The following is a 13,687-nucleotide window of genomic DNA, read 5'->3' as shown; positions in this document are numbered from 1 at the left end:
TGGTACATACAATGCAAGTGAATTGGTGCCAAAATTTTGAAGCTCAAAGAATCACATAAATACGCATTAAAGTAATCCAAAAGACTCCAGTGGTTAAATCTATGTCTTCAGAAGCAATGTGATAGGTGTGGGTGAGAAACAGATCACTTTCACATTCTTCTTCTTGTGTTTTTGGTGATTCACATTCTTTGTGCATATCGTCCCCTACTGGGCAGGGAGAAGAACTTCTAGCAAAAAATGACAAATATTGATTTGTTTCTCACCAACACATATCATATTACTTCTGAAGATATGGATTTAACTACAGGATTCGTATGGATTACTTTTATGATGCCTTTATGTGCTTTTTGGAGCGTAAAAATTCTGGCCACAATTAACTTGCATTGTATGGAGCTACAGAGCTGAGATATTCTTCTAAAAATCATAATTTGTGTTCTGCATAAGAAAGGAAGTCATCTGGGATGGCATGAGGGTGAGTAAATGATGAGATAATTTTCATTTTTGGGTGAACTATCCCTTTAAGGGCACAACAGAGGTCAGAGAGAGGTTGAGAAACTAAATAACTATATTTCTCGCACAAAAATCCTATGAAACGAAATATATATATATATATATATATATATATATATATATATATATATATATATATATATATATATATATATTAAATGACCCTTTCAGGACTAAATTTTTGATGTCCATTTTAATGTTTTGACAATGCAACTATTGTATGGTTCATTGCACCTGTATTTACATCAATATTCAATATAGTCATCAGAGATAAGTGTGGTTGTAATATAACTCTGCAGTGAATCTACCCAGTTGGGAGTCATAAACTTTGTCTCAGTATTTCTCTAAAGAAATCTCTCAGATGAGTTGAGGTGTCTCTGCTAATTGCTCCTCTGGTTAGGAGCCAAGGAACTTCCCACAGTAACGGGGTAAATCAGTGACTCCACTGCAAACATTGAATCACTGAGACCAGGCAGATGGAGCTATCTGGAGAGTCACACTTTCACCTTACTTCCCCTCAACCCCATAATAACCTTCTTACTACTGCTACTCAGCCATGAAAAAGGCATTACTCTAATTACTCTTCCTGCCATGCAGACAGCAGAGAGGGCGTGAGTGTTTTCTACCTGGCTGTTTGTCTTTCCTATAAAAGTGTGATGAATTTTTCAAAGACCAGTTTGAAAACAGAACAAGGTTTCATTGGGTGCAGGATGAAGACACAACTGAGATTGGAATGTTAAGAGATGGAGTGCTTTGGTGGCGTAGATGTATTGATTATATCAGAGCATGCAGCAGTCTATCTTTCCTTCTCTTTCATTTGCCGGACCTGCAGGCTGCAAGCTGGAGGGGTGTAAGGAGGGGTGATAGATAAATAAATAACCCAATAATGGATGCATTTAGAGGGTGTGTGTGTAGCCAAGGGACGAGGGTGCCTTCTCAGACAGTCTTGAGTTTTGTAGGGAACCGGCTGCACTGCAGAGCAGGGAAAAGGCATAGAGGGGACCTTGAAGGAAAGGCAACAGTGCAGGTGGGGTGCTGAGATTTAGGCTGCACTGCAGAAAGATGTAGAGAGGAGAACAGTTGCCACTGCATTACAGCACTAAAAGAGATGAGGTCTACCAGCAGACCCCAAACCTTCAGTTCCTGCAGTGGGTATGGACGCCACCTCAGGTGAGAACTTAATTCAGAGCTGATATGAGACCTTCATACCCCGGGACTATCAGGGAGGAAAGGGGGGGGAGACAAATAGAGGGAAGGGAGGAGGAACCAGTCGAGAGGAGGAGGCTGATGGTGCTGTATTTTTGGATAAGTGATCTCCTGAATTAAGTGTGGCTGGAATAAAGATGTAGTGTGGGCAGAAGGCTGAACAAGGACGGTGCTGTGCTCCACTGTAGTGGAGAGGAGCGGGGAGCAGATACACACACACACACACACACACACACTGGCTCGGCAAGGCTGACTCCACCAGAAGAGAGAGAGCCCACCGTCACAGCTCCGGGGCTGGAAAGGTAAGGGACATTTATTTTAACTAGACTTTCAAATTGTGTCTGTGTGTATTGTGGGATTGGTAATTGGATGAAATATGGAGTTTGCAACTCAAGTGCTATGTGACATCTTCATTTTGTGTGTGTGTGTGTGTGTGTGTGTGTATGTATGTGTGTGTGTGTGTGTAATGCACACAAAATTGAGAGAGTCAGAGCTTGGTGTTTTAGGCTGAGTGGGTGGGTGTTTTCTCACAAATAACCTTCTGTAAGCTTGTGTTTGTACAAGGAAGTCAAAAAAGGTCACTACTGCTGTAAATTAAGAAAAATGCTGAGTAGCTCTGCATTTTGAATTGTGATAGAATCTATGAATTTTTGAAATTGTGCTGTGTGTTTTTAGTAATTACAATTTTAGTCCTAATGGTATAGGGCCCTCTTTTTTCTGGCACCCTTGTTAGTGCCCTAAGGCTGAGTTACTAACAGCAGGCAACTCAGAGTGAGACAGGAAAGATTCAGAATTTGTTTTAAAGGCGTGTTGCCTGGCCGAGGAAAATGAACGTTTAGATTTCCATGTCATCATGCATAGACTACACAACACAGGGGTCTGGTGAGAATTTCAAAAGGCTTTGCTGAGTTTTACAAATTGCCAGAGACCAATATAATGACCAAGTGTTTAGGATTCACCCCAGTTCTGGACTGAAGCCTGCTGGGAGGACTTGGAAAGATTGCTAATTTGCGGATCCACTGTCACGTGATTTACATATTTTGTTAAAGTAATATTTTGGGTTCAATACAAGTTAAGCTTAATCGACAGAATTTGTGACAATGTTGATTACCACAAAAAAATAATTTCGACTCCTTTAAAAAAAGCAAAAGTCAAGGTTATAGTGAGGCACTTAAAATGAAAGTGAACGGGGCCAATTTTTGGAGGAGTCAAAGGAAGAAATGTGAAGCTTATAATTTTATAATAGCAGTTACATTAATTCTTTTGTTAAAACTTGTGTATTATTTGAGCTGTAGAATTGTTCAAATTGTCGTTTTTATGTTTGTTTTAGGGTTTTTGATGTTACATAACATTTTGTAAGTGATTTTATTACACTAAAATCATGCTAACACGCATATTTTTTTACATCATGTGGCTTTACTTTTGAAAGAGTGAGTATTTTAACATTTACGGATTGGCCCCATTCACTTCCATTGTAAGTGCCTCATTGTAACCCAGATGTTGCTTTTTTGTGGTAATCAACATTATGCTACAAATGCTGTTGATTGAGCTTAACTTGAATTGAGGCCAAAATATTCCAGAATAATTATTTAGAGTTTGCACAACAAATTCAGCGTTATGAATGAACGTTACACACGTTTTCTGACATTGCATCAAGCACTTTACATAGTGAACAAGGGGTTGTCCTCAACCACCACCAGTGTGCAGCATCCACCTGGATGATGCAACGGCAGCCTTAGTTCGCCAGAATGCTCACCACACACCAGCTGTTGGTGGAGAGGAGAGAGTAGAGTAATAGAGTCAGTTAATGGATGGGGTTTATTGGGCCAATTGATAAGGGCCAATAGGGGAAATTTTGTTAGGACACCTGGGTTGCACCCCTACTCTTTTACGAGAAGTGCCCTGGGATTTCTAATGACCACAGAGAGTCCTAGGGTTAACATCTCATCCAAAAATCCTGTGCCTTTTTTTCAGTACAGTGTCCCCATCACTATACTAGGGCATTAGGACCTACACAGACTGCAGGGTGAGCACCCCCTTCTGGTCTCACTATTATTCAGTATAAGATCATCACTTCAATCTGCTACTTCAATCTTGTTAAATCTTATTGTTATTGTTAAATGCTATATAATTAGAAATTAATTAAAATATCAGTATTCAAACAAAAAATATACAATATTTATGGGGTTTTTTTATGGGATTGCTGGACACCACAAGTCTCTGTAAATGCTCCCTAGTGGTGATGGCTAATAAGCTGTTTTCTCTTTATAACACTGAAGTGAGTGGTGCCATTAACACCATAAAAAAAGAAAAAGCTCTCATACTTAGATGTATTATTACTTATAGCTGAAAAGCTGTGTAATTACACCAATAAGTTCATGATTATGTAGATACAGTAAATGTGAAGTGGTTTATATCTTGGCCCATATCAATAGATCATTTAGAATAATGCATATTAGTACAGAGAAACATACTGGCACATTCTTATTTTACCCATGCACACCATGCTCTGCTTTTCAGCCATTCATCATACCCTCTGTCACCTGGCTCGTTCTGTCTTTGGTCCTGGTGATTCCTAGCCCCCCTTCATTCCTCTCCCACCTCCTGCATTTGTCAAAGTGTCCTGTCTTCCATCCAAAGTTCTCGGTCTATCTGCTCCACACCTGAGACTATAGACTATCTCAGGGCGAGAGGCTTCGGTCGGCTGGTGATCACTCCCCTACCAACATGCACAACAGCTGTGACTTATAGCTCTGGATTCTGTCTGCTTCTTCATCACTTGCCTTGATCATCCCTTCCATCATTCACAAGAGAATCAGACTTTAGAACAGCTTCCTGAATCTACTCTTGTCAGTCACTGGAAAGCTGGATTGCTGAATTGAGCCAGTAAAACAAACTATTGAAATTTCATACAGCAGTTGAAATAGAATGATCATTCATAACTGAATTATTTAAGGGCTGTCATATATCTGAGAGAGAATATATGTGGGCTATCTCCAGTCGACCTGTGGACATCTCATCATGACAACAGTAAGTAAATGTTGATCTTTGACCTCTGTAATGCCTGGAAAGATGAAATGTTGATGCTTTTTCTGTCATTAAGTTATATACTGGAGTATTAAACAAGTTATAAGCCTGGTTTACACTGCCCCAACAAACAGCAACATTTCAAACAAACAAAGCTGACTGTTGAATTTGGGAAACAAACTGTCATGGGACCCTTTTTACGGACTGATGACGAATCTCTGCCTTAAATTACCAACGTAAATCTAGCAAATTTTTTATATTAGATTTTTTTTTAATTATTATTTAATTTACATTTATCACATTATTCTTTGTGTTATTTTACCCTGGCATTCATATAAAAGAAAAAGAAAAGTCAACACTGCTGCAATGGGATCTCAAGTTCAGCTGCTGAAGGAGTGACAGTAAATTTGTTATTTTTTTCTTTTCTGACTGCTGTAATTCACTGCTCTCTGTTTTTCTTTTGCAAAAAGGAACACAAATATTATATATACAGGGTTGTGAGGGTTACTTTTGAAATGTATTCCACTACAGATTACAGAATACATGCTGTAAAATGTAATTTGTAACAGTATTCCGTTAGATTACTCAAGGTCAGTAATGTATTCTAAATACTTTGGATTACTTCTTCAGCACTGGTAGATTTTTTCACTTGTTTTGACTATAAAAACTCTGCCAGAACAGTAAGACAAAATACATGTTAAAAATACATTCTCTGAAAAACCTAAATATCTTATGCAGTGTTGTTTCTAAAACAAGATAAATCAAATTGATCTTGTTTTAAGGATTTTTAGATATTTTTTTACAGGAAAACAATAAAAAAATATATTATCTAAAATATGATTTTTGCCCTAATATCAAAGGTCTTACTAGAAAAAAGAAATTATGATCCAACGTGAATTTTCTTGATAAAAAAATATGATCGTGCCTGGTAACATGTGCATGTAAAATGGCTAGAAATAGCATTTTAGCTTAGCGTAAAGATGACAATATACACAAGGTTTATTTCTATTTCTTGTGCTCCAAACTTATTTCAAACTTAATCCTCTGTCTGCTCGTATGAATGTAACACATCATAAGAAAGTGTTTCACTGCTGTTCAAATGCACTTTGGATCGCATCAATTAAATGTTTAAATGTTTTCCATCTGAAAGGACTAAATATTAAATGAAACAAATGACAATAAAATGCAAAGTAATCTCTTCAGTAATCAAAATACTTTTTGAATGTAACTGTATTCTAATTACCAATGATTTAAATTGTAATTGTAGTGGAATACAGTTACTTATATTTTGTATTTTAAATACGTAATCCCGTTACATGTATTCCATTACTCCCCAACCCTGTAATATATATATAGTTGTAATCAAAATTATTCAACCCCCCCAAGACAGTAAGGATTTACAAAGGTAAGCTTTTCTAATGACCCAGACTTTTTTAACTTTACATCTATATCAGTTGAGTGACACATTCAAAGTCATAGTGTGAATTTATAACATAATATTTGTAAATAGCAGAATTTTTTTAAATACAGCCATGTCATAATTATTCAACCCCTATTGCATGTAGGTGTTTCTTAAATACGTGAGGCTACACAAGTAATTGTTTTAAAACAAATTTAAGTCATCACTCTACAATGGCACTTATTTAAGTTTTAAAATGTAATTTTAGCGTTGTAAGCAAAAATGTATTTCTATGCAAAAAAAGCAATTAAACATAAGCTGTCTCAAAAACTAATAGAGGAGATTATTTCATTACATAAGAAAAGGCCATGGCCAAAATGACATTTCTAAGGCTCTTCAATTTCCAACAGACAAAGTTGGCAGCACCATTCATACATTTTTTAAATATGGTACAACAGCAACCTTCTTGGGGTGTGGAAGAAAGCAAAACTTCACCAAGGGAAATGTTGACTTGAATATTCAAGAAGTAATAGGAAAGAAGTAGGAAAGACCTGTGGAGTCCTGGAAGAAGGTTTTATAGATGTTTGACACTAAACTGAAAATGAGTTTTAGACCCATGGGTCAGCAGTACGTCTGGTGTAAGATGACAAGCTGATGACAAGAATGACACCATCCCCACAGTCAAGCATGGAGGTGGGTCAGTCCTGTTATGGGGGTGTTTTGCGGTTACAGGAAACGGCTATCCTGACTATGTGACTGACACCATGGATTCTTTCAGGTATCAGGCCATTTTGGCATGAAAATGTGATGCCTTCAGTGTGTAAATTGAAGCTCGTGATCACTGGACTTTCCACCAAGACAATAAAACCAAAGATACATCCAAGTTGTCCAAAATCTGGTTCAGGGATAGGTCATGGAATGTCCTTAAATGGCCCTTTCAGTCCACACCTTTGTTGGGATTTCAAGGAAGCAGTGGCAGTAATGCTTCCAATTCTCCCCTTCTTTTTTGGTGATACATTCCTTGCAGGTGATCAAAGGTGGTAGTGTTTATTTCTTTTTCTCTCTTTTTTTTTTCCCAAACCTTTCATTACACATGGCAGTGGGTTTATTTGCAGTGTTTGGGGACTGACTGATGTTTGGCATCCTGTTGAGTTTGACATGGGGCACCTCTTCACCCCCGTCCCTCGGAGCTAACAAGCCTCTGGAGGAAGAGTCCCTCTAATTAGGGTCAAAGACAACACTCAGTATCAACCCGCTGTCTCAGTTTCTCCCTCAGGGTCTAGATTGTCTTTGCTGTTCCCAGGACAGGAAGGTGTAGGACCAGGTGAGAAATGGGGGAAGATAAATCCTTTATATTGCTCAAGGTCTTTTTAGCAATATTTTGGATTTATGGCAATTGTAGAATTTAGACATGTGCATATTTACTATGTAATTACAGTACATTACATTTGTGATTATTTAATGTGATGTTAAATTAAAAATGCTAACATGAAAAGGACATTTATGTGTTTCTTGGAATTATGTTTGTATGACACAAAAGTGCCAATCTGGTTCAGCTGAAAATAACTGTGGGAAACAGTCAGTTACTGTGGCAGAAAAATCAACAACCACTTCATTTGAAGTCAGCATTATTTCTGCCTCTCTTTTCTATTGCAGCGGCTGTTATGATATAAGGCCACTGACAGTAAAGCGGCTCTTTCTTCAGTGAAAGGCGGAGCAGGGAGCCAATGGAATGAATGAAAGGGGGGAATTGTTCCACAGTCAGGCTGCCTCTGATTACCTGCTAAGCTCAGCCTAGCCTTTAATTAAATTCATTAACCTGAGATAGAGAGAGTAAAAAGTGAGACAGGGAGAGAGAGGGTCTGAGAAGGAAAATGAAAATGGAGAGTCATGTACAGGAACATTTGTTAAAATGGAATATTATCAAGATCTCAGTTGTCTCCAAAGGTTTGTAATAAATCCTGTAAAATACAGTTTGTATGCAATTGTTTAATTGTTTTTTTCTAAATCTGCTCTCCTGTTAAACCTCCTATGGTCTTAAGAAACTGCACCTCATTTTGTCCTTCGGGTCAATTTTGACCCGTTTTGAAAACCATTCATAATGCATAAATTCTTAATTAGTATACAACGCCACTAAAAACCCCCCTCAAAGAAAATCTTCGTTGTGGTCCCAAAGTGTATTATGATATGGAAAAAATGCTACATTCTGAACATGAATATCACAAATATGAATAAAACTAATTTTAAAGAATAATAAAAAAAAAAGTTTAAAAACTTGGAAAATGCTGGCAAAGGATATCTCAATTTATGTTTATTTCAATCACTTAGGGCATTTTATATTATCTCAACTATATTAAACAATTTCTGATTTATTTTGCTAGCAGAAAATCAACAGTGTACATTTTAGGTTATAATTTTAGTGCACGCCTGTTTCACAAATTAACCTCTTTTGCCTTTTCCAGCAGTAAATATGGGCCCACTTTGCACATTCATTGGAGGTGCTGTAATATTTATTTCTGCCATCTAATGTTTTCGGTGAAAATAACATCCAGTGGTCTTTTACCTCACTGGGGGTCTTTAGCCCCATCATAACCTATCATATAAAATTATGTTGTTTAACTTATTTACTAACACATTACCTGTTCAAAAATGAAAAAATTACTCTTGTGTGTGTGTTTGTGGACATGCCCTGTTTGAGAGGAAAGTATGCAATTTGTGGGACAGATGCAGTACCCAGTGGAGCAGGTGGGGAAGCTAGAGAACAGTTATGGGGCTAGAGGCTAAATTTGAGACAACTTGAAATATTTTTAGGTCAAAATGATTAATGTATGTATAAAAAAAAAAAATATTTAAAGCTGCATAACATCCAGAAAGTTTACAGGTCAAAGGTCAGAAACACTTCTTCCCAAATGGGTAAAGATTAACCGTTAAGACAATGATAGGAACAATTAGTTTTAAACAGTTATTTTTCATAAAAATTGATGTATGTATATCTATGTATGTGTATATATATATATATATATATATATATATATATATATAAATATTTTTTATTTTGTTTGTTTTGATGGTCTTGACAAAGCCACAACATTTGGTTTCAGTTCCAAAAACTATGCGGTATTTATAAAGTATTCTTTACCTGTGCCGGGTAAAAACTTACCCTCAGCAATAGGAGGATTAATGGGTGAATCTCACAAGCCTTTTAAGAACATGTCCAGGACATATAACATATAAGATTTGCCTTAATACTAAGTCATAAAAAAAAAAGATATCTCTTAATATTAAAATTTGTTGTAGATATCTCTCTGTTCCCTCAGGCACAGGAAGGTCTAGGGCTGTTTAAGTAACAATTTAGATAACAGTAACTATTGCACATCAATGTCCCACTGCAGAGAAAATTACTGGTGGGAGGGGAGAAAGGAGGAAATACTTTACTAAGGATGGAGAAGAGGTAATGAGGTCTTACTTGCTATTCACTCTTCCCTCATTCTCTAACACGCCAGGAGTAGAGGCAGCCATGGGTTAACTGATCCAACATGGAATAGTTCTGAACCAGTTAAGTTCCCAAAGCTTCAACGGTAGAGCATGGCAATAGCAATGCCAAGGTCATGGGTTAGTTTCCCAGGAAACACACACACAAATATATACCTTGAATACACTGGAAGTTGTTTTGGATAATAAATAAATAAATAAAATAAAATCTTCCAAATACATTTAAATATAAATTAATAGAACTTGTGACACATCCAGCATTCCACAAACTTTATTGTCACAGCTGACTAATACAGTATATTTGTCTCATCAGTAATATTAGTAAGGCTCTTACTCTACTCTTAGTTCTACTATCTGTCTTTCACTCTCTCTTTAGATGCCCTCTCGTTTTGGCACTGCTGTGCGGATCTTCACTACCACCTTGTTTGCAGCAGTGGTGCTTTTTGCCATCCTGCTGGCCTATGTGACAGGTTACCAGTTTATCCACACCGAGCGGCATCACCTCTCTTTTGGCCTCTACGGTGCCTTTCTATCCCTCCACCTCCTGCTGCAGAGCCTCTTCGCCTTCCTGGAACACAGGCAAATGCGGGGTACCTCCAGACCCCAGCACCTGCGGCACACCGTGGCCCTCTGCATTGCAGCCTACCAGGAGGATCCGGACTACCTCCGCAAATGTCTGCGGAGCGTTCGGCGCATTTCCTTTCCCGACCTTAAAGTAGTGTTGGTGGTGGATGGGAACCGACAGGAAGATTCCTACATGATGGATATCTTCCAGGAGGTGATGGGGGGAGTGGAGCAGACAGGTTGTGTGGTGTGGAAGGGGAATTACCATAGCGACGGAGATGGAGGAGGACGGAAGGGCTCACTGCATGCAGATGAGGCTGCACAGGTGGCCAGGGTGGTGCGGAGCTGCCAGTATTCCTGTATCATGCAGGAGTGGGGAGGCAAAAGAGAGGTGATGTACACAGCCTTCAAAGCCCTGGGAAATACTGTGGATTACATACAGGTGAGTCTGCAGACACCACTGGAATTGCTCAAATGCTGCTTTCTTTTTTGTGTGGAACATAAAAGTTTATTTTTTAAAGTCTTCACAGGATTTACTTGCCATAATGTAAGTGAATAGTGACTCTGGTATGTCAAGCTGGAAAAAGGATGAAAACATAGTACATAAAACCATAGAAAAAGTAGCCGATATGACTCCTGCACTATATTCCAAGTCTTCTAAGGCAATATGATCACAGTGTGATGAACAGAAAGAAATTTAAGGAATAGTTTACCCAAAAATTCTTTCTTCATTTACTCACCCTCGTGCAATCCCAGATGTGTATGACTTACTTTCTTCTGCTTAACACAAATGAACATTTTTAGAAGAATATCTCAGCTTTGTAGGTCCATACAATGTAAGTCAACAGGGTCCAAAACTTTGAAGTGCAAAATGTATGGATGAATTCTATGTTGCCTTTATATACATTTTGGATATAATAGTTCTGGTCACTATTCACTTGCATTGTGAGGACCTACAGAGCTGAGATATTTTTGTAAAAATGTTCATTTGTGTTAAGCAGAAGAAAGTAAGTCATACACATCTGGGATTGCACGAGGGTGAGTAAATGAAGAAAGAATTTTTGGGTAAACTATTCCTTAAATTTCTTTCTGTTCATCACACTGTGATGGCATGAGGGTGAGTAAATGATGAATTTTTATTTTTGGGTGACCTATCCCTTTAAGCCGTTATTCACTCTCAAAGCAAACCATATAAATAAAGTCAATCAAAATAAAAGATGGCTGCTATATTGATAACATCGAATCGAATTGGTCCTAACTGAGTCTCTTGACCAGTCATCATGATGGTGTTCTGTTCATTGCACAAAGTGATTGAATCACTTTGTGTAGGAGTATATTATCATATAGAGTACTTTTACTGTTTTTGTCCTTTTGGAGTATGAGTCACTATTCACTTACATTGTGGCAAACAAAACCATGGGAAGCATTTTTTATTTAATTTTTTAATCACTGTTTGTGTTCTACAGAGGAAAATATTTTCATTTTAGGGTTACATTTTCTTTAAAAAGACCTAGATTCATCCTGAATATAAAATAAAAGGGAGACAGCCTTTCCAGAATGTCTCCCTAAAAAACAAAAACAAAAATAAAGCTAATCTGGTGTTTTAGCCAAATCAGTAAAGGAATTCCACACACTTGGCACAGATTTTTTGTGAGCAAACTGAAAGGCAAAAATAATCATAGTTTAGCAGTACTTCATTGCCTTAGGTTTTCCTGGCATGTCCTGTTACTTACAATTTAGGTTGCACAATGTTTAATGTTTGCTTCTGTACGGCCACCATCCTTCAGACTTTAACGCTGCCTAAACCAACTCAAAAACACTTGAACAGTCTTTTAAGGTCTTCATGATTACCTTAAATTATTTAAAAGGTTGAAACTAAACTCTGCAACAATCTACCATGTACTGTTGCACCTCACAGTCTGCTATCAACTCATAGTCTCCTCTGTGTCTCCTCAATGTCATTGTAATCCAAATTTGTGCAGCAGTGAGTTCAAAGGTCAGTGTTACTATTTTTCTGTCACCTGTAGTCCTGAGCACACCTGTGTGCTGTCAGCAGCCTTTCATTGTTTCTGCTCGGGATATGATTGATATCTACAGAAACAAAGGTGACCTTGAAACATCTGACTGTCAATGTCTGTAGTACCTATAGTTTTTTGTAACAGTCAGTTATTGTTCAGACATTCTGCATCAGCATCAATTCTTGCAAAAGAGAAGAAGTTTTTTTATATATATATAATAATAATAATAATAACACATCTCTTGAATTTGTGTGTAGGTGTGCGATTCGGACACTGTACTAGATCCAGCATGCACTATTGAGATGCTGAAGATTCTGGAGGAGGATCCGCAAGTGGGTGGAGTGGGAGGAGATGTTCAGGTAAGATTTTTCCTGAGGTAAAGACTTTTTTAGTCCTAAATGTGCGGAAATACATTTTAACGACTTTCACCCTAGAAGTAACTCATCTGAGGAATTTTGTGGTAAATTTCCTCCTGGTTGGTTGTGGCCACCCACAGAGTGTTCTTCTTCCATTGTTTGTTTCAGATCCTAAACAAGTACGACTCCTGGATCTCCTTCTTGAGCAGCGTCCGTTACTGGATGGCCTTCAACGTGGAGCGGGCCTGCCAGTCTTACTTCGGATGTGTGCAATGCATCAGTGGCCCGCTGGGAATGTACCGCAACTCTCTCCTCCAGCAGTTCCTGGAGCCCTGGTACCACCAGACCTTTCTGGGCAGCAAGTGCAGCTTTGGTGATGACCGGCACCTCACCAACCGTGTCCTCAGCTTTGGCTACAAAACCAAGTTCACAGCACGCTCACAATGCCAGACTGAGACCCCCACACAATATCTTCGCTGGCTCAACCAACAGACCCGCTGGAGCAAGTCTTACTTTCGAGAGTGGCTCTACAACGCCCTCTGGTTCCACAAGCACAGTCTCTGGATGACCTACGAGTCTGTGGTCACTGGGTTCTTCCCATTCTTTCTAGTGGCTACAGTGATCCACCTGTTCTACCGAGGTCGGTTGTGGAACATCTTGCTCTTCTTGTTAACAGTCCAGCTGGTGGGCATGGTGAAAGCCACCTACGCCTGCTTCCTACGAGGCAGCCTGGTCATGATCTTCATGTCATTGTACTCACTGCTCTACATGTCAAGCTTGCTACCAGCTAAGATCTTTGCCCTCTTGACTATTAATAAAGCAGGCTGGGGCACATCTGGCAGGAAAAAGATAGTGGTGAACCTGATTGGAGCAGTGCCAGTGACCGTATGGGTAGCCATTCTGCTCGGTGGCGTGATTTACACCATCTACTGTGAGGTGCAAGAGCCCTTCAGTGAGACAGAGAAGGCACTTCTCATCGCTGGTACTATCCTCTATGCCTGTTACTGGCTTATATTGCTAGTGCTCTACCTGGCCATAGTGGCCAAGCGCTGTAACAAAAGAGAGGAACAGTATCACCTATCCTATGCCGAAGCCTAGCATGGACTCTCTAAAAC

At 38.7% G+C, this 13,687-nt stretch overlaps 1 protein-coding gene across 3 annotated transcripts; it reads left to right on the top strand.

Annotated features, from left to right (window-relative positions):
- Window positions 1-700: 700 nt before the first annotated feature.
- On the top strand, window positions 701-13,678 carry has3 (hyaluronan synthase 3). 3 transcript variants are annotated; one of them, XM_051657271.1, is made up of 6 exons: window positions 701-2,018; window positions 3,691-3,742; window positions 4,237-4,746; window positions 10,011-10,640; window positions 12,474-12,575; window positions 12,741-13,678. In XM_051657271.1, exons 3-6 carry the CDS (start codon window positions 4,738-4,740, stop codon window positions 13,668-13,670), a joined length of 1,671 nt encoding a protein of 556 aa, XP_051513231.1. In that variant the 5' UTR covers window positions 701-2,018; window positions 3,691-3,742; window positions 4,237-4,737; the 3' UTR covers window positions 13,671-13,678. The 3 variants fall into 3 exon arrangements, with proteins under 3 accessions (XP_051513231.1, XP_051513230.1, XP_051513232.1); XM_051657270.1 differs by lacking the exon at window positions 701-2,018 and having other exon boundaries at window positions 2,029-3,742; XM_051657272.1 differs by lacking the exon at window positions 701-2,018 and having other exon boundaries at window positions 2,029-3,742; window positions 4,237-7,466.
- Window positions 13,679-13,687: the final 9 nt, after the last annotated feature.

The sequence above is a fragment of the Myxocyprinus asiaticus genome, chromosome 26 (assembly GCF_019703515.2).
Source record: "Myxocyprinus asiaticus isolate MX2 ecotype Aquarium Trade chromosome 26, UBuf_Myxa_2, whole genome shotgun sequence".
In the NCBI taxonomy this organism is placed as follows: domain Eukaryota; kingdom Metazoa; phylum Chordata; class Actinopteri; order Cypriniformes; family Catostomidae; genus Myxocyprinus; species Myxocyprinus asiaticus.
Note: the sequence above shows the minus strand (reverse complement) of the source record. Positions and strands in the feature narration are given on the sequence as shown.